General features: G+C 49.9%; 9 protein-coding genes and 2 non-coding genes across 11 annotated transcripts; 3 read left to right on the top strand and 8 right to left on the bottom strand.

Moving 5' to 3' along the window:
• Positions 1 to 2,893: 2,893 nt before the first annotated feature.
• Aspvir_007136 (RNA polymerase II mediator complex middle subunit MED1) lies at positions 2,894 to 5,251 on the bottom strand (the record flags this gene model as incomplete). Its single annotated transcript, XM_043270318.1, has 2 exons — positions 2,894 to 3,550; positions 3,608 to 5,251. 2 exons carry the CDS (start codon positions 5,249 to 5,251, stop codon positions 2,894 to 2,896), a joined length of 2,301 nt encoding a protein of 766 aa, XP_043126253.1.
• Positions 5,252 to 5,718: 467 nt separating this feature from the next.
• Positions 5,719 to 6,605, top strand: Aspvir_007135 (uncharacterized protein; the record flags this gene model as incomplete). The annotated part of the gene is made up of 5 exons (XM_043270317.1): positions 5,719 to 5,814; positions 5,865 to 6,271; positions 6,324 to 6,403; positions 6,462 to 6,492; positions 6,545 to 6,605. The coding sequence occupies 5 exons, from the start codon at positions 5,719 to 5,721 to the stop codon at positions 6,603 to 6,605; spliced, it is 675 nt and encodes a 224-aa protein (XP_043126252.1).
• A 289-nt stretch (positions 6,606 to 6,894) lies between these two features.
• Positions 6,895 to 8,287, bottom strand: Aspvir_007134 (uncharacterized protein; the record flags this gene model as incomplete). Its single annotated transcript, XM_043270316.1, has 3 exons — positions 6,895 to 7,610; positions 7,669 to 8,203; positions 8,261 to 8,287. 3 exons carry the CDS (start codon positions 8,285 to 8,287, stop codon positions 6,895 to 6,897), a joined length of 1,278 nt encoding a protein of 425 aa, XP_043126251.1.
• Positions 8,288 to 8,585: 298 nt separating this feature from the next.
• Aspvir_007133 (TPR domain protein) lies at positions 8,586 to 10,022 on the top strand (the record flags this gene model as incomplete). Its single annotated transcript, XM_043270315.1, has 1 exon — positions 8,586 to 10,022. The coding sequence occupies one exon, from the start codon at positions 8,586 to 8,588 to the stop codon at positions 10,020 to 10,022; it is 1,437 nt and encodes a 478-aa protein (XP_043126250.1).
• A 433-nt stretch (positions 10,023 to 10,455) lies between these two features.
• cpcB (40S ribosomal protein RACK1) lies at positions 10,456 to 11,889 on the bottom strand (the record flags this gene model as incomplete). Its single annotated transcript, XM_043270314.1, has 4 exons — positions 10,456 to 10,881; positions 11,112 to 11,429; positions 11,543 to 11,669; positions 11,810 to 11,889. 4 exons carry the CDS (start codon positions 11,887 to 11,889, stop codon positions 10,456 to 10,458), a joined length of 951 nt encoding a protein of 316 aa, XP_043126249.1.
• Positions 11,890 to 12,422: 533 nt separating this feature from the next.
• Positions 12,423 to 13,381, bottom strand: Aspvir_007131 (succinate dehydrogenase assembly factor 2; the record flags this gene model as incomplete). The annotated part of the gene is made up of 2 exons (XM_043270313.1): positions 12,423 to 12,850; positions 12,922 to 13,381. 2 exons carry the CDS (start codon positions 13,379 to 13,381, stop codon positions 12,423 to 12,425), a joined length of 888 nt encoding a protein of 295 aa, XP_043126248.1.
• A 637-nt stretch (positions 13,382 to 14,018) lies between these two features.
• Aspvir_007130 (emp24/gp25L/p24 family protein) lies at positions 14,019 to 14,972 on the bottom strand (the record flags this gene model as incomplete). Its single annotated transcript, XM_043270312.1, has 4 exons — positions 14,019 to 14,037; positions 14,119 to 14,419; positions 14,508 to 14,634; positions 14,760 to 14,972. The coding sequence occupies 4 exons, from the start codon at positions 14,970 to 14,972 to the stop codon at positions 14,019 to 14,021; spliced, it is 660 nt and encodes a 219-aa protein (XP_043126247.1).
• A 788-nt stretch (positions 14,973 to 15,760) lies between these two features.
• Positions 15,761 to 19,461, bottom strand: Aspvir_007129 (uncharacterized protein; the record flags this gene model as incomplete). Its single annotated transcript, XM_043270311.1, has 2 exons — positions 15,761 to 16,906; positions 16,963 to 19,461. 2 exons carry the CDS (start codon positions 19,459 to 19,461, stop codon positions 15,761 to 15,763), a joined length of 3,645 nt encoding a protein of 1,214 aa, XP_043126246.1.
• A 2,723-nt stretch (positions 19,462 to 22,184) lies between these two features.
• Positions 22,185 to 22,295, bottom strand: Aspvir_007128. The gene has a single exon. It is a non-coding gene; the product is annotated as a tRNA-Leu (tRNA).
• Positions 22,296 to 22,577: 282 nt separating this feature from the next.
• Aspvir_007127 lies at positions 22,578 to 22,688 on the top strand. The gene has a single exon. It is a non-coding gene; the product is annotated as a tRNA-Leu (tRNA).
• A 708-nt stretch (positions 22,689 to 23,396) lies between these two features.
• Positions 23,397 to 24,500, bottom strand: Aspvir_007126 (uncharacterized protein; the record flags this gene model as incomplete). Its single annotated transcript, XM_043270310.1, has 1 exon — positions 23,397 to 24,500. The coding sequence occupies one exon, from the start codon at positions 24,498 to 24,500 to the stop codon at positions 23,397 to 23,399; it is 1,104 nt and encodes a 367-aa protein (XP_043126245.1).
• Between the last annotated feature and the right edge of the window lie 690 nt (positions 24,501 to 25,190).

Raw genomic sequence — 25,190 nt, 5'->3', positions numbered from 1 at the left:
GCTATAATAGCCTACGGGATGCATCAGACCTTAAGAAGACATTCACAGGCTATCTGACTGGTTAGGTACGAAGTACTCCGTAGTTGAAGTACCCTAATTGCTTCCTGAGTACTTATCTCTCCAGAAGATGGAATCACGGAGATGATTCCGAGGAATTGGGCACACAATTGATCCAAATCAATTGGAAGAGACCTTCTATTGTGATTTTCAAATACTTCCAGACAAATGGTAAATAATTTGAAGTGTAAATGACAAAGCGTAAAATCGCGTACCTGCGACTTATCAGCGCATATTCTTAGTCAATTCCTTATCTATGACTGCCCCTCAAAAACCCCGCCATGTCGCGTGGGTGGATCGTAGCGCGCCTGCCACATTATTCCATGTCAGACAGTCAGGAAGAATTCAAGTTAGCGGCTGAATCAGGAGTTACTACTCCGCAATATCATCTCTGTTCGAAGTTCTCTCTACAGAGTCAAAGTTGTAGGAATCAATACCCGATTCCAGACATATCTGCAGCCCAACCATCCCTTCAGGCGTAAAGTTTTATTTACCCGGTAAAACTATTACATACACGATCCAGAGACGAGTGCCGAATGTGGGGCGTGGCAACGATCCTTGGACAGCCAGAAGGCCGCCGAAACCGGACTGGTGTTACTAAGTAGGTATAATTTAGGACTTGGGAGGACCAGTAATTGGATAACTGTGCGTTTTGCACCGCCTCGAAATTGGCGAACGCTGGGAACATTTGGGGGTTTTACTGGAAACTGGATAGATAGGTTGTCAGAAAGTCACTGCGTCAAGATGATTCTGGAGAAATCATCTTCTCCAGACTTTTGGGTGGCGACCCTTGCTAGTGTCCGATCTGGGTGATGCGAATCCTTAGTCTTCCCGGCCTGTCTTGACAAGAGGGCCAACGACAACGGAGTAGAATCGGGAGATTCAGGAATCAGCTGCGACGAGTGGCTGTAGCTTCAGCCCTGTGGCCGATTTACATTTTGTCTGGACGACCGACGAACCTTGCAGACACTGTACCCCGTACTACAGAGGATAATCACCATTACCATCATGAGCCTGGAAGCTTCTGTTCTGTACGAGAATCAGAGACATTCTCTGGAGCATGAAACACAGCCATCGTTCTCTATCAATAGCAGCGCAGTGGTGCGGCTAGTGCAGTAATAAATAGAACATGTGTGTGGCGGTCCGCAAACACCCTTCTAGCCGGGTGCAGCTTAGCGTCATTCATATCCTCCACAAATCGAATACATCATCTTCGTCCGCCTGTCCGGTTTCGCCCTTGATCATATACGATAATATGTATGGAGTAGTTGACTTTGACTTCTGATGCCGACTGTTGACGATCTATTTGAATTCAAACAGTCCAAACAGGAGTATCTCACGACCGAGGACAAAAAGAAGTCTATGACGGTCGCCTCGGTAACTTCGGTTCTTTGCAATTAGCAAACCTCGAAATGCGCGTAATTTTTCGAAAGTCGAAACCCAACGTCAAATGTTCATAAAAGATAATCCAGAAACAAGATGCGGGTAATAGGAAATATATCCCTCACCGACTACTCTAAAAGCCTTCACCATTGGATAATGGCGCATTGCATCGTCCAATAGACAGCGGATAATAAATAATTTTCAGTCCAGCATCACATCTCAAGAACCCTGAAATTTTGAAACAGAAAAACAGGAATTATTATCATTCTTGACTGGCCAAACGCGTCCGCTGCTTGGCCAGTCATTTCCGCGCTCAGAGAGATTGCCTATCGCAAGACGCTTATTGGATGATTTTGTCGAACCATGACAAACTGCGCTGACTGGATCCCAGCTATTGTGATAGACTATCACATCAGGTACCATTTGCACGTTACTATGGAGTACTCCACCCAATATCGAAGTTGCATGTAAAAAAGGTAGAATGCACGACTCGAGGTCACTAACATCATGTAGATAGATACTTCTTGAATATGTCCTTGATCACTTGGAAAGTCAGGATCAGATCCATCTCACGTAAATCTCAATCCGGAATAGGCAGGGACAGTAATTCGCGCAGTTGATCAAACATTCCATGCCCCTTGCCACGCACCAAAAAAAAAAGTCAAGCATTTCGCATGGCAACTCATGGAGACATCTTCGATGCATTCTTCTGATACGTAATGGAAACGATGCTTGTGTATAGCCCCTTGCATGACACTGAACATATCAAATATTGTTAACAAATCACGCATATTGGCCTTGCAGGCACGTAGTACACCCGGTGTCCCTCGAGAGGTCATATCGTCTTACTTCAAAGTGGCATGAATTGCTTTACTGGTAAGCAACTATACATACAAGACAAGAGGAGGTCAGGCATGGCTTGACTGCGCTGCGTTGTGGATGAAGATATCCTTAGATTGCCGTTTGATGCTGTTAATGAAGGCTTCCTCCCATGAAAGGACATGGAATTGTGGCCCCCAGTTCACTCAATTATTACCACTTATGCGGTGCTATCTTGGACCATACAATTGCGAGTCCCATTCCAAGGTCACTTTTTGACGGCGTGCCTTCTGTCCTCCTTTGGTGAGCTATATGGAGCCTTTTTGTTGGCCCAAACTCTGTGATCTCAGCTTCACGTCTGGCTCGTGGACCTCTTACTTGAACAGACTATCTGGGGCTGTTGAGTAGACGCGGAGCTGATCTTTGGCAGCCTTGGACCAGTCAGGCAGTACCTGTTGTCAAGGTTCCTTATGGCAACACTACAAGGCTAGTGCTGTGCATGCAGCCCTATCACCCGGCACGCAGTAGTATATTGCAGCGTGAGAGTCAAGGCACTGTATTTGACGGTAAGCCAACCGACAGGCTGATTAGACGCTGCTCTCCACTTCAAGGACTCCGCCATTCGCCACAGGTTTCACCCGCGTCCCTTTTGCTGCCGTACCCACCGCGCAACCCATTCTACCAATATCCCGATGTCTTGGGAGATTTCCAGCACCCTGGCTATCTTCTGTTGCAGCTTGTATGACTCACTGTTATGTGCACCCTTTTCACTGTCCGCTGCCGTTTCATCATCCAGCAGTCCAGTCATGTCCACTACTGAAATGCGGCCGTTAGGGCCAATCTCCAAACTGATAGAGACTTTGCTCAGGACAGTCTCTGCAGAGGAACTCGCCAAACGAGGATCTTCCACGGTGAAAAGTAACATTATGACTGGCGACTGTCCAAGTTGTGTCCGTAAGGTCACATCTACCTTGACCTCTTCCTGATGTGCAGCATGCTCACGCAGACTTATTGATGGTGACATTGCAATGTCTTTCCCTGAGCCTGTAGCAGTAGCAGTTGACTTGTTGATTCCATTCAACAAGGAGTCGAGTTTCTGCTCATTCGGATCTTTATTGCTCAGAATGATCACTTTGTTTTTCTTTGTTGGCATCATCGCTTTTGAGGAATTCGGTTGCCTAGGAGTCCCCTCTGTGGCTGGTTCGGCGTGCTTTTTTGATACATCGTCCTTTCGCGGCGAACTAAATATTTTGTGAATCAGATTCGCAAGCAACGCATACTGGCGCAAAATCTGAAAAGGGTACAAGTGTTAGCAGATTAGTGCAGCGTGAGCACGTCTTGTACTTACTGGGAAAACGTCCGCAAGTTGCCGCGGATGTGAAAAGGGGATGTCACGCATCGTCCGCCCTGCAACCGACTCAAACGCCTGAAAAGTGTAACTATGATGCTTCGTGCAAGGACTTCCTTCTTGGTCGAAGCCTTGAACAGACGTTCTGCGCCTTTTGCGGCCGGGCTGAGCTATATCCTCGGCGCCAAGACCTACTGCACCCGTTGCTAACAGAGGTGACCATCCAGGAACTAGCAGACCGTCATAGGTGACCATGCGGAATTCGTGTGGAATCTGAATGCCTAGATGCCTGTAAATGTCTGAAGCTGCGAGGATCGGAACATCAAGAGGTGGCTCCATTCGAGCGACAAAACGGCGGTTCAGTGCAGAGGAGCCCAGCATGTTCGAATCAAGGGCCATTGCGTCTGAGCCACCGGAGCTCAGGGTAGGAGGCGGGTCAGCCCAGTTGACAACTGCAATATCTGAAGCTGCAGCCTCATTCGAGGAGGAGCCATTTGCAGCATTGTTGACCACTGTGAGGACATCAGAGTCAAGCCATTCTTTCGACACACGAAGTGACGGATAGCCTTCTTCGCATTCGATCATTACAAACCATTTTCCATTTTGGGGCTCTGCCACTTCACTAAGCGCTCGATTAGCTGGCCTATCAATGTCCATGGCGTCGGGAGGCGAATTCGCGTCTAAGACCTGGGCTTGATGGATCCAATAGTCTAGGCTTAGTCCGAGTCGACTCCCCTTGTGGAGGCTTGGTCGGCCAATGGACCCAGCACATAGATGTTCGTAAACACCTGAGAATTTAGGAAGCTTCTGCTCTTCATCCCATATCCGCTTCAGGCTTTGGTAGAGGCCCTCAATGGCCTCAAAACAATTGACCTCCTGACTGAGTCTGTCATGCTTGGACAGCCACTGCAGGTTTCCATGGAATCCGGCCAGTGATTTCCATGAGCCGCGTTCTCCGTCTTCCGGGTTTTGTACAAGATCTCGCTTCAGTACAGCAGTAGCTTCTTCCCGTCGTTCGCCATCTGTAGCGTCCGGTGTTGCATAGCTAAGGTTGACGTCTTTCACAACGTTCTGGCCGCGGTGAAATTCGATCTCAAGGTCAACGAAGTTTCCGGCAATGTTCAGATTGTCCTCCTGCCAGATAGATTCAAATCCTTCGAGTTGAACTAAACGCTCAATACCCTCTCTGCAGACTGCTCTGCCGGATATGCGAGTCCGTAGGAGCTGGACAACACCTTCAATGTGTCTTTTCCGCTCTTCGTCATTATCTCGAGCGGATCCAAGTTTGATACCTTGCATTCCGAGCGCCTGGATATCATGCTCATTCATACTCGGAACAACTAGAGCATCATGACCGGCAGGAGACGGGCTGATCCCACCGTAGCCACCCAGCGCTAGCAAGGCAGATGGTGAACTGAAGGTGACAGTATCCTCAATGCCTGTTGTTGCAGCAAGAGGAGTAGCATATTGGTGAGAGGATACACTTGGCTGATGACCATGGCCATGTCCCGATGCTGACGGTGTCCGTGTCGATGGTGACTTATGCGCTATGGGTCTTGCCATATGCGCGCCAGTAGGTCGAGGAGAAGAGGTCAAGTGGGTTGGGGTTGCTCCCGGATTTTGTTTTGTAGATGGGGTCGTCATAGTTGTCCGTTATTTGATAAAAGAAATCACATGAGAAGAAATCAAGTAGCAGCCACTGGAGATGACTGCTTTATAATCAATTGGGGTATCATGCAAAATATGAGATACAATCACAGCCAAACTAAGGATGCGATGCTTACTTCCCACGCTACAAGGGGATGCGCAGGAAACCACGGTCGAAACGTCAGGTATCACTAAATCAGCGGCATCCTACGGGAAGGTTCCTGAAAGGAGCATTTTCAATTATCCAGATAAAGAATGGAAGGAAGCCATCAGCAAAATCCGTCAATGGGAGGAAAGGCATGGAACTCCATCGCAAGGCCTACAAAGCAGCAACAATAAATTGCTGGTATCGACTCCGCGGGATCACATGATTTTGTCTTGTTTGTCTCAACAGCGTCATGAAGCTCCAAATAATTCTGTGCAGACCGATCGACTGCTTCTCGACTCAGCGATATATTTACAATATGATCTTGTCCATGTCCTTTGCGCGACAGCCGTTCAGGTTAGCGAGATGGTGCCAGATTCGCACAGTGTCTACCCTAGAAGGCAATCCCCATATCGTAAGTTCGGCAGCCAGAGTGTCTGCCATTTCTCGGGCTCACAATCACAGTATGTTTTCTCGAATAAACCCCAAAGTGGAAGTCATACCTTGTCACTCTTGTCTTCAGAGCCTGTCAATCCCAAAACAGCCATTGGCGTCACATCCAAGCTACCTCCTTCGACGGACTCTTTCAGGGAGAATCCCAACTTCCTCAAGATCCTACAAGAGGTCATTTCTGAGTACGGCCACAAAGATCCGGACGCTATCTCTCAAGCCCAAGTTATGGTTTCCACATCGGGGGCTAATATAGGATCGGGAGGAGTCCTGATGACGGGACAGAGTGGCAGAAGACGGCGAGAGAGCAAGGACTCTAGTGGAGGAGCCAGTGGCCAGGGTGGTGTTGGCTCTGCTGGTAGAGGCGGCTGGATACATCTTTCGGACAGCAGAAGACCTCCAGAGTTTGGTCGTATTGCATGGTAGCGACCCTCTTCGCCGAGTTGTCCAATTGAACCGCTAACGAACCGGCAGGCCCGAGGATATCTTCGGCAGTCTAGAAGTTGATGCGAACGGGAAATTTGTCGGAGACAATGGGAATTATCAGCCAAGCGGTACGATTTTATACTTATGAGACGAGTTTGGCGCAATTTTGAGCTAACCAGAAAACAGGCACTTACAGAATCGTTACTAGAGACGGAATGTGAGTCCCCTCGCCCTTTGACTAGTTCTGAAGCTGACATGTTGCGCTGCAGACTCGGATTGAGTCCTTTCCTAAGAGAGAAGCTGGTCCAAAGACTACGTGAGCTACAATAGGGCAGCCTCAGCTTCAAGTCGGGGGTTATACCGAGCTATGTAACACCATGATCTCACTTGTACTATAATACCACATGTGTGAACACATTGAGTATGGAAACTGCTGGACAGTTGGCTCGTTACATTCATTTCTCATTAGGTGATTCGACTGTTATGCCGCACTGCAGTCTCAGTGTGTGCGCGTGTTGAGGCTGGATTGATCCTACTGCAAGCCACGACCCCTTTCCCTGATTTTGAACGGTGCAAAAACACTACGCATACCATCATGATGCCCGTACATTTGTGGTTTTCATTTCTGAAAAAAGTTTGTGATTCGCTGAGAACCATCAGTCGTCTTCCCGTGTGTCTTCTTTAGAGGCTTGTCGTTGTGCGTCGCACTTCGCGGTTTTCTACTCGATGTGGTCGTCTTCCGCTCAGACTTAGCCTTCGGCTCATGCGCCTTTTCTGCTGGGGAGGGTGAAGGTGCTGGCTCGGTTTTCTGTTTCTTCGGGGCTTCATCGCCAATGTCATCGCCGTCCGGAGGGTACTCTCTTTTGACGCCTGGTTCTGGCAGCGGAGCATTATTTTCACTCCATTGACTGTCTTGAGTCTTGCGCGGCTCATCCAAATCTTTCACCACCTTTTGTTCGGCAGAGTGCAAGGATTCCTTGGCGTCCTCATCCCTGGCGGAGGTGACTGCTCCACCCTTCTGCTTCTTCGCATTGGCGAAGAAATTGGCGATATTACTCTTATTGTCCTTGCTGTTGATCGGAATGATGAAGTCGGGCGAGTTGTTTCCCACTTTGCCGACCTCTTTGGAGACCGGATAGCATTCCAGTTCTCCTTCGTACGGTTTCAGGATGGACTGCAATTCACTGGACCAAGTTGTCCGTTCGGGATCCAGCCACATCTTCATTGCTTCGCTATTGGGCTCGAGTATCACTGGCATTCGATCGTGGAGAAATTTCAAGTACGAGTTCGAAGAAGTCGTGATGATGGTATATGTGTAGAGCTTCTCGTCAGAGCCTGTACCTGGACTCAGCGGACGACGAACATCGCAAAGACAGCAGGTAGAATTGTATACCTTCATACGACACGCAATCCCACAGTCCGGCAAAGCACAGCAAATCCCCGTCCTTGCGCTTGATGAAGTGCGGGATCTTCTCTTTACCTCCAGGTCCTTTCTTCAACCATTCGTAGAAGCCTTGGCAGATCACAATGCATCGCTTCTTCCGCTTCATGGACGTCCACATCCCGCGATCCTCGATCAAAGAGTCATCGCGACAATTAATCGTTCGCATCAGAGATCCGTAATCAGGTTTCCTCTTTGTCCAAAATGGTATGAGGCCCCACCTCATGCTCTGAATCTTGTACCTCCATTTCCTATCATAGTCTTTTTCTACACTGTCGACTGCTTCTGGAGATGGCTCCCGCGGGTGGTCTGTAGTGTCCTGCTCTTGCGCGTCGTCAACGAACCCGCGGTCAGAGACATCGGCCCGGTAGACAGCACCGTTAGACCCTGGAGCAAAATTGTATGTTTCTCTCACTTCATCGTCCTCAGGGACCTCGTCAACCTGCATGCCTTGCTCCTGCAGACGGCGTCGCACAAATGCCATCCGCTAGCGATAAGATCAGCACTAGACATAGAAGCACTGGGATTATTGGGGGCTACGCACCACTCCAAGGGCATATCGTCCACACATTTTGGAGGCGCCACGTTCCTACACCGGGAAATTATTGCGCACGTTGATATAGAATAGTATTTCTGAAGATGAAACAGCTATTGAAAGAGCGATAGTGCTGGCGCTGGGCGACGACTTCGACGTCATATCATATCCGCAGGCGGAGAAGCTTGGACCACTAAAACCCTTGAAATTGATAGATGCTCGATTTGAATTTCAGTCGCCGCGGTTTTTCGATCACTTTCGTCCACACTTTCACCACTCAACATCCGATCGGGTGCCAGTTCATGATTTGACGACTCGTTAGAAAAATCAGACAATGTTTAATGCAGCATCACGGCGCGCCTGCGCCTTCATTTCGAGGCCGAGAAACCTACAATGCAACAAAGCTCTCTCAACACGCACGGCGTCTCACAAGTGTCAACCCGGGAACAGCACCAGATCATCACTTCAGAGACAATCACAGACCCCGTTCTCGTTACTACAACATACCCGTCCTCAATACCGACAACTTAGCTATGGACAGCGGATGAAACGCGGCTTCCAGGAAGCATCAAAAGGAATTTGGCGCAAGAATCCCATCCTCCTCCCACTCGCCATTATCTCCGTCGCCGGAGCCACTGCCATATTCGCATACATATCCTACGTGGAGTTGACGCGCGTCGGCCCGCAGTATCACAAATTCCCACCTCCAGTTGCCGAGTCACTCCGGACGGCGGTATACTACACTGAAGTTGACCTCAATCCAGCCAAGGCGCTGAAGGCATACAAGGAGGCTCTGAGGAAGGCAGTCGAGCTTGGCATGCATCCCTTCTCTGATGAGATGGTAGGAATACATCTCCAGGTATCGATGATGCTTGAGAAGGCCGGGCTGGTGAAACCCGCCATCCAGGTCCTCGAGCGCACACAGACCGAGTGCCTGAAGTGGGTGGAAGAAGGTAGGAAGAAGAAGGATGCACAGAAGCCTGAAGCTGAAGCGGTGACGGAGTCGATTCAGATCGACGATCCGGACGCGCTAGCAATGCATCAGAAGATGAAGGAGCTGGACGAGTACGAAGACCGCCAGCGAGACAAGGTCCTGAAGAAGGTTGTCGGCATCCACATGAAGCTCGCAGAGCTGTACGCAAGCGACTACATCCAGGACGAGAAGAAGGCCGAAAGCTATCAGGAAGCCGCGGTGGAACTGTGTCTGAAAGAGCTCCGCCGTCGCCAGGAGCTCGGCCTTCCCGTCGGGAGTGCCTCGGAAGACGCCAGTACAGCCTGGCTGAACCTCTCCGAGATTGCCACTGCACTCACAGATCTGGGACAGACATATTTAAAGCAGGAGAAGAATGAGCTCGCCATGCCGCTCTTGCTGCGCGCGCTGGACCTCCTGCGCACAGACGAGGGCAGCACACCCTCCTGCAAGCAGGTGACGCTCCTCGCCGACGTGTCCACCGCGATCACCGGGGAACTACACAAGAAGACTCCTTCCCGTGGGTCTACTGCCGCGCCTCAACAGCTCATCGACTCGGGCAACCAGTGGGCGCAAAAGGCCCTAGACGTTGCTGCTAAACTACAGCCTCCTATCCGCGACGAAGAATGTGATATGTCCTGCCTCGCGGCAATGTATAACCTGGGAGAAATTGCCCATCTTCAGGGTAAGCGGAAGGAAGCCGAACAGTATTGGATGGAGGCCAAGTCTCTGGCTCGGGGGTTGGGACTCGAAGAGAATGCCGCCCATGTGGAGGAAGCTCTTGCGGAATTGAAGAAATGATGTACAATAGTATGAAAAATGAAGACAATTCGAGATTGCTACCATATCGACTGTCAGGAGGCATAATGCCATGTTTCTGCAGCGAGTTGACTGAAGGGCAGTGCAACATGTAGACACGCAGTCCCATACGTGTGCTTCGCCAACCGGCAGTGATACGATTGAAGAGTAGGAAGACAAGTAGATTTTTATAGTATGTTTTTTTTTTTTTAATTGGTATTAGAACATTCGGCATGCCGACGTTGACAAGATTCCCGACCTACGAAGTTTATGACGAATCAAGTAAGCTAGACATGTCGGAGAAAAACCCTGGGCCCAGGCCCAGAGTGCTTCATTGCTCATGGCTCATACATCCCAACCAATGCCAGCGCTTTCTTTTTTATAACAAAGAAAAAAACATGGATTTCCTCTCCTCCGCCTAAACGCTCGTCATTATCTATGCCCTCGACATGACACCCCAGGCACGGATCTTGTTGTCAGTGTAACCAGCGAACAGAGTCTGGCCATCAGCGCTCCAGGCGAGAGAGATACACTCGGGCTCACGGGCCTTGGAGCTCTTCTCGATGAACTCGGGCTTGAGCTCATCAACCTTGCTCTTCTTCTCGAGATCGAAGATGGTGATGGAGCTGGCAGTGGCGGCGCAGAGCCAGTAGCGGTTGGGGGAGAAGACGAGGGCGTGGATCTCGTCGCCAGCGTGGAGGGAGTAGAGGTGCTTGGACTCGTTGAGATCCCAGAGCATGGTGGTGCCGTCCTTGCCACCGGAGGCGCACAGGGATCCATCGGGGGAGATGGTGACGGTGTTGATGTAACCGGTGTGACCGATGTGGTCGGTCTGGAGACGGCAGGAAGCGAGCTCCCAAACCTAATGGGTACGTTGTGTTAGCTTCGATCTCCCAGGGTAATAAAATGAGCTAGTCCAATGTAAAGAAAGTGCAAATTTAATTGCGAAGTGTCCATCAGGGCATTGGTGATTGTTTGTCTCATGGCCGTGGAAGGCTCTGAAGTAGCAAATACGTAATATGCAAAACATCATTTGGGCAGACAGTTTCGGGTTCGGCTGTACATCGCGCCAGGAAGACTGGATAAACGTACCTTGACGAGCTTGTCCCAGCCAGCGGAAACGATGACGGGGTTCTGGGGGTTGGGGCTGAAGCGCACGCAGGAAACCCAGTCGGTGTGGCCCTTGTCGGTGATGGTGAACTTGCAGTCGCCGAGGGTGTTCCACAGCTTGATGGAGCGGTCACGAGAACCGGAGACGATCTGGCGGTTGTCGGCGGAGAAGGAGACGGAGAGGACGTCGTTGGTGTGGCCAACGAAGGTACGAGTGGTCTCGCCGGTAGCGAGCTCCCACAGGCGGAGGGACTTGTCCCAGGAGGCGGACAGAGCGTAGGCACCGTCGGAGGAGATGACCTGCACGGAACACACGCGGTCAGCCAAACTCTTGATACTTTTTCGGCTTCCTCCACGAGCAATTGCCAGTCCTTGTACTCTCTCTAAGCTCAATGGGATTTCGGGTAGCATACACAGTCAGAGACGATGTGGGAGTGACCCTCGAGGCTGCGCTTGGGGTAACCGTAGGCCTGCTCGTCGCGGGTAAGGTTCCAGATGATCAGGGTCTTGTCGCGACTGCCAGAGAGCAGCATGTTGGGGCTATTCGAAAGAAACATCCAAGTCAGAATCTATTTGTCCACGTGCTCAACCAATGCCCAAAGTCTTCCAAAACAAACGTTTCTTCATCCTTTCGGCATATGATTTTCTTGCAACTTTTTCGATATTCGGTATTCCCTTACTTCTCCAGAGAGGTAGCCAGGGAAGTAACCCAGCCATTGTGGCCCTCAAGGGTACCACGAAGAACCATCTGCTCAGCCATATTGACGATGAAGGGGCCGCGAGAGGAGGGAGGAGGATGAACGCGGGCGGAGCAATTGTCGTTGACTCTGGGCCTGAGATAAAATCGCAGCGCTTGAGGATGGACGAGCAGAACCAGCGTTGCCCGCCTAAGCCCTAAACTAGCCCGTTCTGCCGCTGGTTGTGTGGTCAACAAGCCCTAAGCCTAAGCGAGTCACATGACCCGGAACTATACAGAGTAAATATCGCCATACGTAACTGCAATCAAAAGGTTGAGATGAGCTCATTCATCCTGATTTTCTTGATGGTCGTATCGCGATTCTTCGAGTTGACCAATTTGAGCATACAACGACAGGCGACCTAGCATACGCCAGGGACTATAGTCACGTACCATGAGATACCATTAGAGACAATGCTGTGAAGCCATCGATATCTCCAGCAGAGCGCATCAAAATATTCAAGGCATACTATAGTACAAGCTGAGATATACAGTACACAAATATCCCTCCCTTTGCGTCATACCTTGATCTGCCCATTAGTCGTAACAGTCAAAGCCTATTTATCAAAGACCTGGATGTCGGGCATCCTTCCCAGCCCAGTACCGCCAGTCTTCTTGTTTTTCGCAGCATGGAATCCAACAGCACTCTTATCGCGCACATGTTGTCTCAGAAGCCTGAGGACCTCTGAGTCGGCCCACCGCGAGGGGACAGGCCTATACGCAGCCTTGTAAGCACCAACGGTCTGCTTCCACTCACCGCTCTTGGCTCCGGTGCGTTTCCACGTCTCTGTCACGGTATCCTCGACCGGGCCGTCCGCAGCAGACGGAGGGTCCTGCGTAGCCCAGTAGTAGATGTCCCAGTCATTCTCGTCCAGGAAACGGTCGTACTCCTGGAGCTGTTCTGGCGTCATATCTTTCAGATAGACATCGGCGAATGTGGATAGCAGCAGATCCGACTCGAGGATACCTCGCTTTCTACTCTGATCTGCATTTGGTCCCTCTATTAGCTTCAAGGACCAAGGACTGTAGGAAGCGAACGGCAAGAACTGAACTTACACAACAAGCGAGCCCTCACGGTCGCCGGGTCCTCTCCAGTTCGCTTCAGCGGCTCAACCTTGAAGGTAATCCCTTCCATCTCCCCAACACCAAGCTCCGGTTTCTGCGCACCGGGCTGCTGTCTACCACCAGTGTAATGCTCGACACGGCCAGGATAAGGATCTACCGGCTTATAGTTCGGATCGACCGAGCTCAAGACCTCCGGAGGCGGGGTCCTCTCGCCGACACTGGGGAAGTCATTGGTCATTGTCGAAGTTGAATGAGGCACAGCCTGGTTTGGAGGCCTCGAAGTCTGGTATTTGCGGTGCTCCGGAGCTGTAGAGGGCGCTCGATCCTTCCCATTGCCATCGTTTGGACGAACAGCCGAGCTGCCGAAGGAGCGACGGGTAATTGTTGCTGTAAGAGAGAAAGGTGACCTCGAGGGCCGCGAGAGGCGTTGAATGAGCCGTGGGGCAGACATCGTAAAGCTCCTAGTCAAGATGAATTTGAAATAGAAGCTTAACAGGGGAGTGTCTAGTCAATGAAGCCCAATATCCAAGGTAAGCACATTAAATAATGACTCGGAATTGACATCATCCGCGGCAATGCTGCGTGCTGTTTGCAGCGTTTGCATCAATTAAACATGCCGATGAGGTTGGTGTAGCTCGAGTATAACTCGAACATGACTGAGATCACTACAGACAGCAAGGATACAATGTGTCAACTAGATGGATTTGAGGAATTCAGATGTGACTGCATGTTGCAACAGCTTGGTATCATCGCCGAGACCTTTCACCACTCCTCCGTACGAGTAGCGCATGTCATGTTATAAACCCCAGAACGGTCACAGGGGGTGAACGCTTGAGACACTCATTCTCAAGTGATATAGTACTACGAAGGAGGAGCACACACCAGAAGCACTTCTATTCATTACAGGTGTCATTTCATAAGTACGGAAATCGAAGCAATGCACCATAAATATACCTGAAAATACACGAGGCCGAATCCCTCAAATGCGACTGAAAACTCCGTGTCTGTCATGCAATTCATCGGAGAATCAACCATGGGCAGCCTTGTCCACATGACAGGTGGGAATTAAAACACAACACGACAAGATCTTAGATAAGATGCTTCGACCTGTTCGAAACAAGAGCAGCAGTTAGCCAACGACACCATCAAACCCCACGACGGAAAGAGCAACACGGGAGCTCAACATACCTAAAGTAAGCCCTGAGGTATACAACTTGCCAAACACCCAGTCCGACCAGCATTCCCATAGTGCCAAAAGCAAACCACTTCACGCGCTCGTTGGTGCTCTCATTGGTATCCCGCAGCTTCTGCTCACGGGCCCGCAGGTATTCCATCTCGTTGACGATCTCCGCCACCATTTCCTCGATACGACGGAGATCAGTTTCGACCGGCTTGAGCTTCTCCGCAGCCTGAACGCTGGACCAGTCACGGGCGTCGGCGCCAATCTCGACGTCGAGCTCGACAGACTTGTACGGGTTTGCAACACCGTCTAGACAACGTTTAGATCAGCTCCCAAGTCAAAACATTCAAGCCAGGGGTATCATGCGAAGCTAGGTAAAGTAAGGGTAAAAACTCACGGTGGGAAACCAGCTTATTCTCAAAGCAAACATCAAACGAAGTGTCCGCAACAGAGGTGAATGCCTGACGAGTCTCGCCCGCGATATCCTTAGGCCGACCATGGTCATTCCCAAGCGCATCCTTAATCTATAGCAAGGAAAACAGTAAGCATCGCTCCAGTAACCTCGATAACAGTAATAACGAATCCGGAAAGTAGCCCCCCACGACCCAAACCCGAAAATACCCCAGGGCAGTGGTAAGAATCAACATACGTGCATATTCACAACCTGCCCATCACCCTTCTGTCCGCTCACGATAGCTGTCACAACGACCAATTGGTCCTTGAAGACAAAGTTGCGTATACATCGCTCGTTATGCCCGCTGCTGGCGTGCAGGTCGAATTTTAAAGCGGATGAGAGCTGGACAAGGAGCAGGAAGAAGATACCGAGGAGTGTCCTCGTGCTGGATTGTGAGGAGCTGCCCATTGTCGATGAGTAAATTGGCCGACAAAGAGGTTGTGGCTTGTTCAGTCGGTATATTTGAGTAGCGATGGGTCTCTACAACAATATTGATGCCACGCCGCGTCTACGGAGAGCGGCCGGGTTAAAGATCTTCCGTCTCCTCCAGTAGTATCAAACTGGCTCACTGAAATTATGCTATTCTTATGTCTTCGCATTGAAGACATTGAACTGATTTGATCAGACCGTCTTCTATGAAATTGGTTGGGAAGGAAAGTACGACTGAATCGTGGACAATGCACGCCCAAGCCTCGCTGCGGACGTCAACGCACTATTAGTCTCTACGTTGTTGATGCGCTGATGGTGGATAGATATAATCCCGGATGATATGAAATTTTTGCTGAGATAGAAAGAATGTAGCGGCTCAGGGAACGGTCCGAATACTGGCGGCCCCAAAGCATTATATATACAATCGCACTCCAGTGCAGACTTTCTCTCAACAAGTCGAGAGAGTTGAGATGCGGACAATGAAACAAGAAAGGGGAAACATGAGATAGCCAAGTAAGTGCAGCGCGAGAAAAAGGCAACATAAGTTTGCATGCGCAAAGAAATCGTAGGCATATCACTGCAAGGAGTATCACAAAGAAGAATAAGACGCAAGGAACGTTTCATCACTGGCTCAGAACGCTCAAAGACACATGTCATCTGCCAACCATATAACAATTTCATAGTCGCAAGGAATTGGAAGAGTGGTCTAGACCAAGACGGGAGAAAAACAAAAGATGAAGAAGAAGGGGTATATATAATCTGATGCTTCAAACTTCAACCTTCTTGCGACGAACAAACAGACGGGAAAAGCCACTCGAATCTTTGCCTCTGCTGCCAGACAAGGAGGGTCGCCGATCGGCAGGAGGCACCGGAGGACCTGTGCTCCTGAGAAAGCTCGCTAACGCACTGGTTTCGGTCTGCTTCTCCGGCACGGCGGACAACCCGTATCCAGCATGAATTGCTCCTCCGTTGCGTTCCATGCCAACCTTGACAGTATAATTCGACTGTCCCGTTAAGTAACCTTCTTGTTGTTGACGCAGCGATGATTTCGAGGATTTCACGGAAAGGGATTTGTCAAAGGAAGTATTTCGAAGAAGCCGCGCCTTCATGGCTGACGCACTTCCAAATCCTGTGGAAATGCTTTTCGATGTAGGCATATTCAATGCCAGAGGCTGGGGTTCGACCTCCGGCGGAGGGACATTACGCAGGAAATCCATCAGGCTCTCTTCCTCCCGTTTAGGCTTGGAAGATTCTAGAAGCTCTTCAAGATATTCGTCGTCGTCCGAGTCATCAATAGCATAAGGATCCCGCACCCGACGTTGTTTCCGCGCCGGCTGAGGATCGGTAGAATCCCTACTGCTGGACAGATTGGCCGCATTGACCGAGGAGCCCCCTTGTGCAGTTGAACGGTTGGCAGATTCGAGAAGGGCTGTGCGAGAACCGACGGAAGTAAGTGACCGAGCAGCCACTGAGCCTCCGCGTGTGCTTGCAACAGAAGGAGCTCCTTGTCTCAATTCGTCCATGTCCATGGTCTCCCGAGACGAGCCAACTGTGCGTGGGACCTGGTGGGCCCCGATATTCGGCGGTCCTTCCCGGAGAAATTCAATTAATTCGGCGGTCCGATGCCCTCGTGGTGCCACAGCTGAACGCGCTTCCAGACGTGGAGCGCTGCTGCGGGGGGAGTTCCTGTCTCTCTGCTCGGGGCCTATGCTAGGTATCCGAATGGGTATGTATTTCGCCCTCTCGGACGACATAGACTTCGATGCCCTTGGAAAGTCGGTCGGTTCCCTAGAGGATGATTTGGATGTCCTTGGCCTAGGTGTTTCACTTCCAGGAGGGCCAGTATTTTTAAGGAAATCGGCCAAATCCGCGGTTGGTGATCGCTGAGGCAGCCGTCTGGGGGAGTCCAAGTCCTTTTCAAGTGTCAGCTGTAGGGGTCTGCAAAGGAGGGTTTTCAGTTTGAACAAACCTCTATATCCCTCATGTTTTTTGGTGTCAAAGTATAGTGGATCGTCTCCTCGCTCTTAATCAATTCATCCAATCCCGATTTATCATCATATGCTGAGTCGTGAGTGACAGCGGATGCTCTACTGGTTTCTGAAGAGCTGCGAACAAGGAAAGTAGCGGAGTCGGGTTGGCGACTAATAAGGCCTTTCAGTTTGCTCGAAACATGCGACGTAGTTGACCCGGCAGTCACTGGACGCTTCTCCCGATGGCTGCTGAAACTGTCGGACCGGCGCGATTTTGGGTACGTAGACGAGGCTACCGAGGTTGAGGGGCGTGATATCCGTTGAACCGCTGCGCGCTCGGTCCCAGAACTGCCAGGGGTAGCTAATCCCGCGCTCGCTGGCCCGAAAGACTGCAGGCCTGCGGTGTCCAAGGACAAGGGAACGGGCACGGGCCGAGTCCGCGGACAATCAGGAAGAATTGCCTCTCCGGCTGTGGAAACCGGTTCGGTGACCTCTTTTCTAGAGGATTCGGCTGTGGCCGGTGCCGGTCTTGAGGGTTTGCCGTCCGCGGTAAGATCAGACGCCCTGGCAGGAGGGGCTTGCGCGGCGGTTAAGTCCTCATCAGGGGTCTTGGGGCCGTCAGAGCTGCCGGCGGGGCGGGATGGCTTGTCGCTTCCCCCTTGCGTCTGCAGTTCATGGTCTACGACAGTCACAGCCCGCAGCACTTTTTCTTCCGCTGGCGATTCAGGGGTATCCTGAGAAGGATCCTTATTTGTAACCCGTTTTGGTCGCTGCAATGCGGCCAGCTTTGGCTTTTCACATAACCCACATCCTTCGATAACCTCGGAAACTATCTCCTGCTCATCGCTCAATGATGCCGTTGATGTATCAGTGCTACTCGCTTGACTTGTGACGGCGTCAACTGACGCCGCCGACGGTGAAGATGCGGTGGCCGCATCCTGCACAACAGTAGCGCAGTTCTGCTCACCGGATGAATAGCCGGTTTCAAGCTCCTTGACTTGTGGCGTCATTGTAGTCTGTGAGACTGATTCGTTTGGCACCGCTTGTTCGTCATCCTCATCGCGCTCATACATCGTCTCCAAGCGCTTCTGTTCTTCGGTCGTGGAAGGGGAATTTGCCTGAAAAGCCGGGGCATCTTTTGGAAGATCGTCTTCGGAGTACGGGGTGCTCGGTAGTGACCGCGACCGAACGTGACGAGTAACTCTGGCACTCTGTGCGCTGAGTGGAGTAACCGGGGAGTTCCCTGTGGGTGAAGGGGATTTTGGAGGTGCGAGGGTGAGTACCATAAGGCTGCGAGGTCGCACTTTGTGAGCTACAACAGCTTGCATGGTCCGAACCTCTTGTATGTCATGCACTTCGCTGCCATCCAAGTCAGCCACATATCCCGGGATCTCAATCTCTTCGACATCGTGCTCGCTCATTGGCAGAGCGACAGATGCCGGGTCAAGCTCCTTGCTGTGCTCAACACCCGGTGACACGGGCAGACTAGGTGGGTATTCATCGACAGTAACGATGCTGCTTTTTCTGCTGCTAGCCGAGGGTGCAGTTAATCTCCGACGCTGAAATGACTCCCTCGAAACCGTCCGAGATAAGCTACGTGTTCGAACACGTCTTCGCCAGGTTCGCCACAGTCTTCCTAGGGTCGGGTTCAAAGCTAGTTTTTCCATGTCGAGATCCTCCACAACTAGCCTATCCATACTGCGTCGCTCTGCGCCAGATTCGGTCACTTCGTCATGATTGTCGCTGAGCTTCAAAGATAACCGGGACCGCGCAGTTTCACCTGCAATGATGAGGGCCTGTTCTCCAATGTGCTCGATGATAGACGTTAGAAATATCGCGGCGGCCGGAGTGATGTTGCCCACGTGGCTGTTGAATCTCGGCGGAATCCCATCGTCAGACTCGACAAGCCGGTCTTGCGCGATGTACTCGTCTTCATCGTCTTCCTCCATGTCGCCCAACCTCGTGTACACCATGCATCGAAGCCGAGTCAACTTCCAGGAACGGACCAGGTCAAAGTCATTGCCGGAAGTCTGCCCGCCGCGAAATTCAGATTGTTCATCTTCTTGGCCGCCCATGTACTCACTCAGCTCATCATCCGCAGCAGAGACGACTTCTTGCGCGAGTCGCGGTTTGAGGACGTCGGCTATCGCCGGTCGAATGCATGCCAATTGAGTTGACTTGGCGGTTGCCAGAATGTTGTAAAGAAGGTGGTCGAGAAACCCGTTCAAAGCCGACAGAGCCTCTGGGGTGACAAGAGCGCTCGCGTGGGCACCATTGTCTTCTTCGCTAGTCACAAAGTCCGCAGTGTTAAACTCCTGGTCTGCGGTGACGATTTGAGCCGCTGCAGATAATGCGATGAACGAGGGCGGAGGGTTCACTGGTGGGGGAGAGAGAAGGTGGATGCGTGAGAGCTGGGAGTCGCTGGACATGCTAGTGCTGCGCGAGCGCGACAGTGTCCTTGCCAGCTCGGGGGATTCGGGCCCTTTGATGTGCTGCATGATTCTTTATATTGATCGCATGCAGTTAATAGCGGCCTTCCGCGGTTCCGGAGGCTTTCGAGTAGAACGAGGGTCTCTTTGAGGAGATATACGAAAATACAGAACGGAGTCGCTAGATCATTCTGAAAGGCCAAATATAATTAGCATTCCGTCAGCCTTGTAGTCAGAGGAAGTTGCTGTGCGCAGTGCCTGCTTTTTAGGGGGCTGATATTCTTGCGGCTGCTAACACATGGCGGGTACGCAAATAGCACTACAAACGAAGGTGTTGGAGATGGGACAATGGACCAAAAAACCTACCCGTCAGCTGTTAAAAGGGAGTAGCTATTCATTCATTCATTCCAGCGAGGTGACAGTGGTCGGATACTTAGAAGCGAAAGGAAAGAAACCGTGTATAGCTGATAAAGAGAGTAAGTGAAAGAATGGACTGGCTAAGCTTGGAGGAGGGAACGAAAAGAGAGCTAGAAGGAAGAAGAAAATAAGAATCTGGAGTTGCACTGGGGACTGGCGAAACTTTGAATTCAGGAGGTCTTCCGGATAACTTGGTAACTACGGGTATGAGTTGCCCGGACTATCGCTACGGAGGTAAAGATGCAAATCACGAGAGGTGGAGACGGTCTTTCTACCATTGAGGTTTGAGGATTGGGATCAAGAGTGGGAGTGGAGAACAGTAGTAGTAGAAAGATGACGGGAAGGAAATAATAATAATGTTCATCCTTATGATCCTTATAATAGGCATTCAGGGATAATGATGCTGGATGGCAAGTGTCTAGACGACAACAAAGTTCATGGCTCTAACGTCAGAAGTATCACATATGGCAATTGTCTGTAAAGTAGTTTTGATAGGGTTACATTTCTATGAACCAATGTAGATAGATACTCTTAGTCCTCCTACATCTGCAGAACGACCAACCTTCCATGAGTCGGATGCAGTTTCATTCAACACGAGGAACTGAACCTGATCGACACCGGCTGTTGCCACTCTGTACATTATTGTCTATCAGTCCACATTGTAGTGGTAACTCCAGAGGTACGTTGTAAATAATGGATCCTCAGTCATAGTAGTAGTACTATACTCCGCAGCAGTACTGGAAACTGAGAACTAACTTGGTTTGCATGGTACTTGTCACTTCACTATTCCAGTTGGCACTGCTACAAGCAACGGAGTACCTAGGTAGATGACTCCAAAGTAATCCGTATCTAGGGAAAGGATAAATGGGGGGCGAATTCAAAAAGACGAAAGCTCACTAGTGGGTCAGAAACTGCCCCACCATCTAAGTGTCCCGATTCCAGGGTCAGGGGAAGAAACCGAATTTGGATGGAAAAGGAGAAGAAGCAGAGAAGAATACACAGACCTGAGACATCCCTGCAAGTAATTTGCGAATTCCAGATCATTTGCCACGAATCCACGATAAGAAGAACTCCAATCGGATCAGGCTCAATCAGATCTTATTTGCTTTTTCTCTTCCAGACTCGCTTAGACGGCCTTTCCGACCATAACAAATTTGAAGTGACAATCCTTCTAAACGGTAGGTGACTCCGTAACCTGCCGTATATCATCCGCTGAAAACTCTTTTTTCAGACTATTACCTACCTTGCCTTAGACAACGCCTATGGGGTGGTCCACCAGATGCAGCAAATAGCGATCCATCATTTCCATGGCTCTTTCCAATTTCCATAGATCGCATGTCAAGTCAAAGATTGCTCTTAGTCCCATTCCTTCTAAGATCAACTTTCTACACTTGACTCTTGACTGTAACGAGCAGTTACACAGACATGGGTCACTACCAGGTGACTTCCCTTGTCCTTTGCATGACTTTATCATTAACTCACATCTGAAGATGACATAAGAGCTGCAATCATATTTCACTCTTGTCGCAGTAAAAATCCATTTAGTGTAAGCCACACGTGGTCCTCAGAACTCCTTCAAGCCTTGCTCTGGAATACAGACTGTGGATCACCGATGTCGCCTCTTAACCAACGAATCTATCCACGAGTCAGAGACAGACTACTAACGGCCTATCAATTTGCCCGGTCTGGAAATGACTAGGATTGCGACTCAGCTGGTAAGCTTATGAACCATGGTTTGCAGCCGAGTAGTTGGTAACTAGTTCAGCTGATACGGTGCTCCATAGTGGAAATGGCTCATCAAGATCGGAGAGCATACCATACTGATCGAGCATTCGGACCATTTTGCACGCTTCCCTCCGACACAGTTGTTATCCTGGGCGAGAGGGCATTAAGTGGCGGGACTGATAAACTGCTAATCATGGATCTACTCGCTTATTTGAGACTCTTGACTCTCCAGTACCTTGTGGAACATGGATAATTAGTCTGATTCACCTAGGCAGGAAACGTAATCATTCCGGGATCTCCAGCTGCCAAAGCCAAACATTGTGTTAGGGCTGACTGGCTGAGCGACTGCGCAGGAGTCAGCAAACCAAGCCATTGAAGTCGGTACTCGCTCTGTTAACCTTTTGAAACTGGAGTCAGATGACTGCGACAGCCTCCAGGATCCAATGCGCAGGCTGACTTGATCCCATACGATCTTACATGAATTTGCAGAGTGGGCTAACTGCGTAGCAGGGTCCATTCATTAGGCAACAAACTTGACCAAGAATTTGTCTTTGGGTCTTTGGGTCCTATAATGGATCTTGGAAAGGTAGGACTGAAAGTTGAGCATTGAGAGTGTGCCGAGAAAACCTAGGGGGAAAAAAAATAATGTATGGTAAGACTGGGAGTCGAACCCAGGCCTCTTGCGAGAGTGCATGACAAATCTAGTTTTCTAGAAGAAGCTAAGCTTGAGTGCACCACCTTAACCACTCGGTCATCTTACCATTACTATGCCAAATAATGGCGCATATAGCTATCTATTCTGAGACACCATCCATCTCATTCAATCTAAAGTTCTCCGTATCCGAGAGCACTGATCAAACTTGTGGTATGTCCAGACAATCTTTACTCAACATACCTAAGCATCACCAATCAGCAACATTATTATTACCTTATTGCGCCCTTCTAAGGGTCCCCTCAGCTCTTTTATCAACATTGCTTTTGCCCCATCTTCCTTGGCTTGGCAGTTGAAAAATTCAAAAATTGCGCCAACATCAACCCAAAATGGTAAGATGACCGAGTGGTTAAGGTGGTGCACTCAAGCTTAGCTTCTTCTAGAAAACTAGATTTGTCATGCACTCTCGCAAGAGGCCTGGGTTCGACTCCCAGTCTTACCATATTCTTTTTGCTTCTTCTCTGACCTCAATGCGCAACACAGCGAATGGCCATATGATTTCTTATTCACAGTAGGGAGTTATGGCGTCCTGCTATATCATAACGATTGATACTAGTCGGCATTGTCTAGGGCTCGCGGTGGGCAGCTGCAAGACTGTCTGTCAATATGCTCGCCACAATTGGTATACACCAGCAAGACTTCCCAGATATCAATACTCATAATCTGAGAAAATGCAAGAGACGCAACCCACTTCTCATTCCAACACTACTTGAGACCGAACCATGCTAGCGCCCTTCAAACTTCTTGGTCTGAATCGGAATCAGCCTCGGGTCATAAGTCTGACATCGACCTGTTTTGACCAAACTTGGGGCGCTTCACAGGGTCAACAGTCACTAATCAATGTCTGGGTTGATCCATGTAAGTTGAGTCATGGACCACCTGTCTATCGATTAGAGCCAGACTTCGACGCTGCATTACATGATGCTGGCAGGAAAGAACAGGCGTCTCTAGAATAAAAGTTGACCCCCAGGAATACACCACAATCAAGCTCAAGGGAGTCAGAAATGAAAGTAAGCAGGGCAAATAATATTCGAGTATCCGAAATGACGTGGACTTTTATGTACATAACTTCATAAGGTTTTTGAGTGCATATAGCCATTGTTTTTATTTATCAAACATCGTAGAAGAGCTTCCGGTCCACAAGTCCTGTTCAGTGCGCTGTATACGAGGACCAATTTTGAAGGGCATAAGCAACGCCGCCAGCGAAAAAGCTTAGCTCATCCTGGCCGATTTGGACATCATCCCCTGCCAGTCTCTCAGAGAGAAGATGTTCAATCTTATCCAGTAGCTTGTTATCGAGTCCTTCCGTCGCCTCAGTCTGTTGCCGGGATCCCCTCCGCTCAGTGAGAGTGGCCAGTTCATCAAGCTCCTCCTGAACAATAATGTTGCGGAATGTACCCAGCACGTGGTTCAGTACATTATCGAGGTATATCCCTTGCGCATTATCAGACTCCAGGTATGGAGATTGCGTGTGTCCCTTTCTGATATCATCAATTCTTTCGCGGAGACACGCTTTGTATCTGGGCTCGGCAATCCCGTTGATGCCGTTGATGTAGGCAATGAATAGTCTTTTATCCAAGTCGACAATATCACTCGGGTGCTCCTCTGGCCATTGTTTGATTGAATCACTAAGCTCATCATGTTCGAGCGTCTTTTCACTCGAATTAGACTCGGCGGCTTGTCCGCCCTGGAGCCGAAGAGCGCCAGATGCCCTCGCCATTTCCATTAATTCATGGCAGGTTAATTCGGTTCGCGGTGTCTCGGCCTCTTCTTCCTGCGGCTCTGGCGCCTCGATATAACGCACGTTGGTGTCAAAACGCACCACGGATTCGAACGAAATGAATGAACCGTCCACTGATTCACCATCGTCACCGCAGGTTTCGGACATGGCATCCGAGACATCCGAGGCCTCATCCCATGTGGAAACCGCATACATTTCGTCGTCATGTTCATCGGACACAGAAGCGTAATCGTAGTCAGAATCGTCTGTCCCGTAGCCAGACTCGGGTTCCTCATCTTCCTCAATATCAGAATACGGCCTTTTCAAAATGGGCCTCAATAGCGAGTGCAAGGAACCCTGGCGGGCTGGCCTAAAGGAGGAGGCTAGCGTCGTGCCAGCAGTGATAGGATTGGTTGGACTGATGGAGAGCTCGTCCGAGGCATAACAACTGTCCTGGGAAACGGATATTTCGAGGTTGGAGAAAGTCGAAGAGAGAGATTCCCAGGACTTCTTATTCAGTGTGAGCGTGCTCATCTTGGTGAGCTGAATAGCCTTTAATTTCTTGAAGAAGGCAAGACTGCGTCGCAAAAAATCACAGTGTGACTAAAATATTGCGATCCTCGTCTCAATGAGATAAAAGTTCGCAGATTGGATATTGGTGCAAGGAGAGAAGTTGGTAGTACAGTGATCTCAAGGTGTGGCTTCGAAGGCCTCCGAAGAATCGGTGGGAGTCCATGGCGAAGCTCGTGTGTGAATCTAATTATTCACCTAAGGGAGGCAGACGAGGACCCCCTCAGCTGTAATAAACTTGAGACCCATTGCAGAAGCACCTGATGATATTGAATATTGAAGTTTTATTTGACCAGTCGAGCAATATGATGATTATAGAGCATGCAATTGTGATCGACTGATTTCCGTTTAATCGAAATTTTCGCTTTGTCTCCTTGTCTGCCCTGCAAAAGAAATCTGGTTCTGATAGTCTGGTTGGTGTCAGACATATAGGCTGTCGCAGAGAATGATAAAGCGAAATAGGCGCGAGGTTGCTGGTATGTTATAGTTTGGGAGCACACGCGTTGCGTACTGCTTAAACTTCAGCCCCGCGTATCTCAATCGCGATAATAACGGGTTGGATCTTATACAAGCAGTTGCGATCAGTTTGAGCCCTTGATGATACCAAGTTGTCCTTGTGAAGTCATACCCACCTTGCGTGGGATGTTCTGGCAA

The sequence above is a fragment of the Aspergillus viridinutans genome (genome assembly GCF_018404265.1).
Source record: "Aspergillus viridinutans IFM 47045 DNA, scaffold_5, whole genome shotgun sequence".
NCBI lineage: Eukaryota > Fungi > Ascomycota > Eurotiomycetes > Eurotiales > Aspergillaceae > Aspergillus > Aspergillus viridinutans.
Note: the sequence above shows the minus strand (reverse complement) of the source record. Positions and strands in the feature narration are given on the sequence as shown.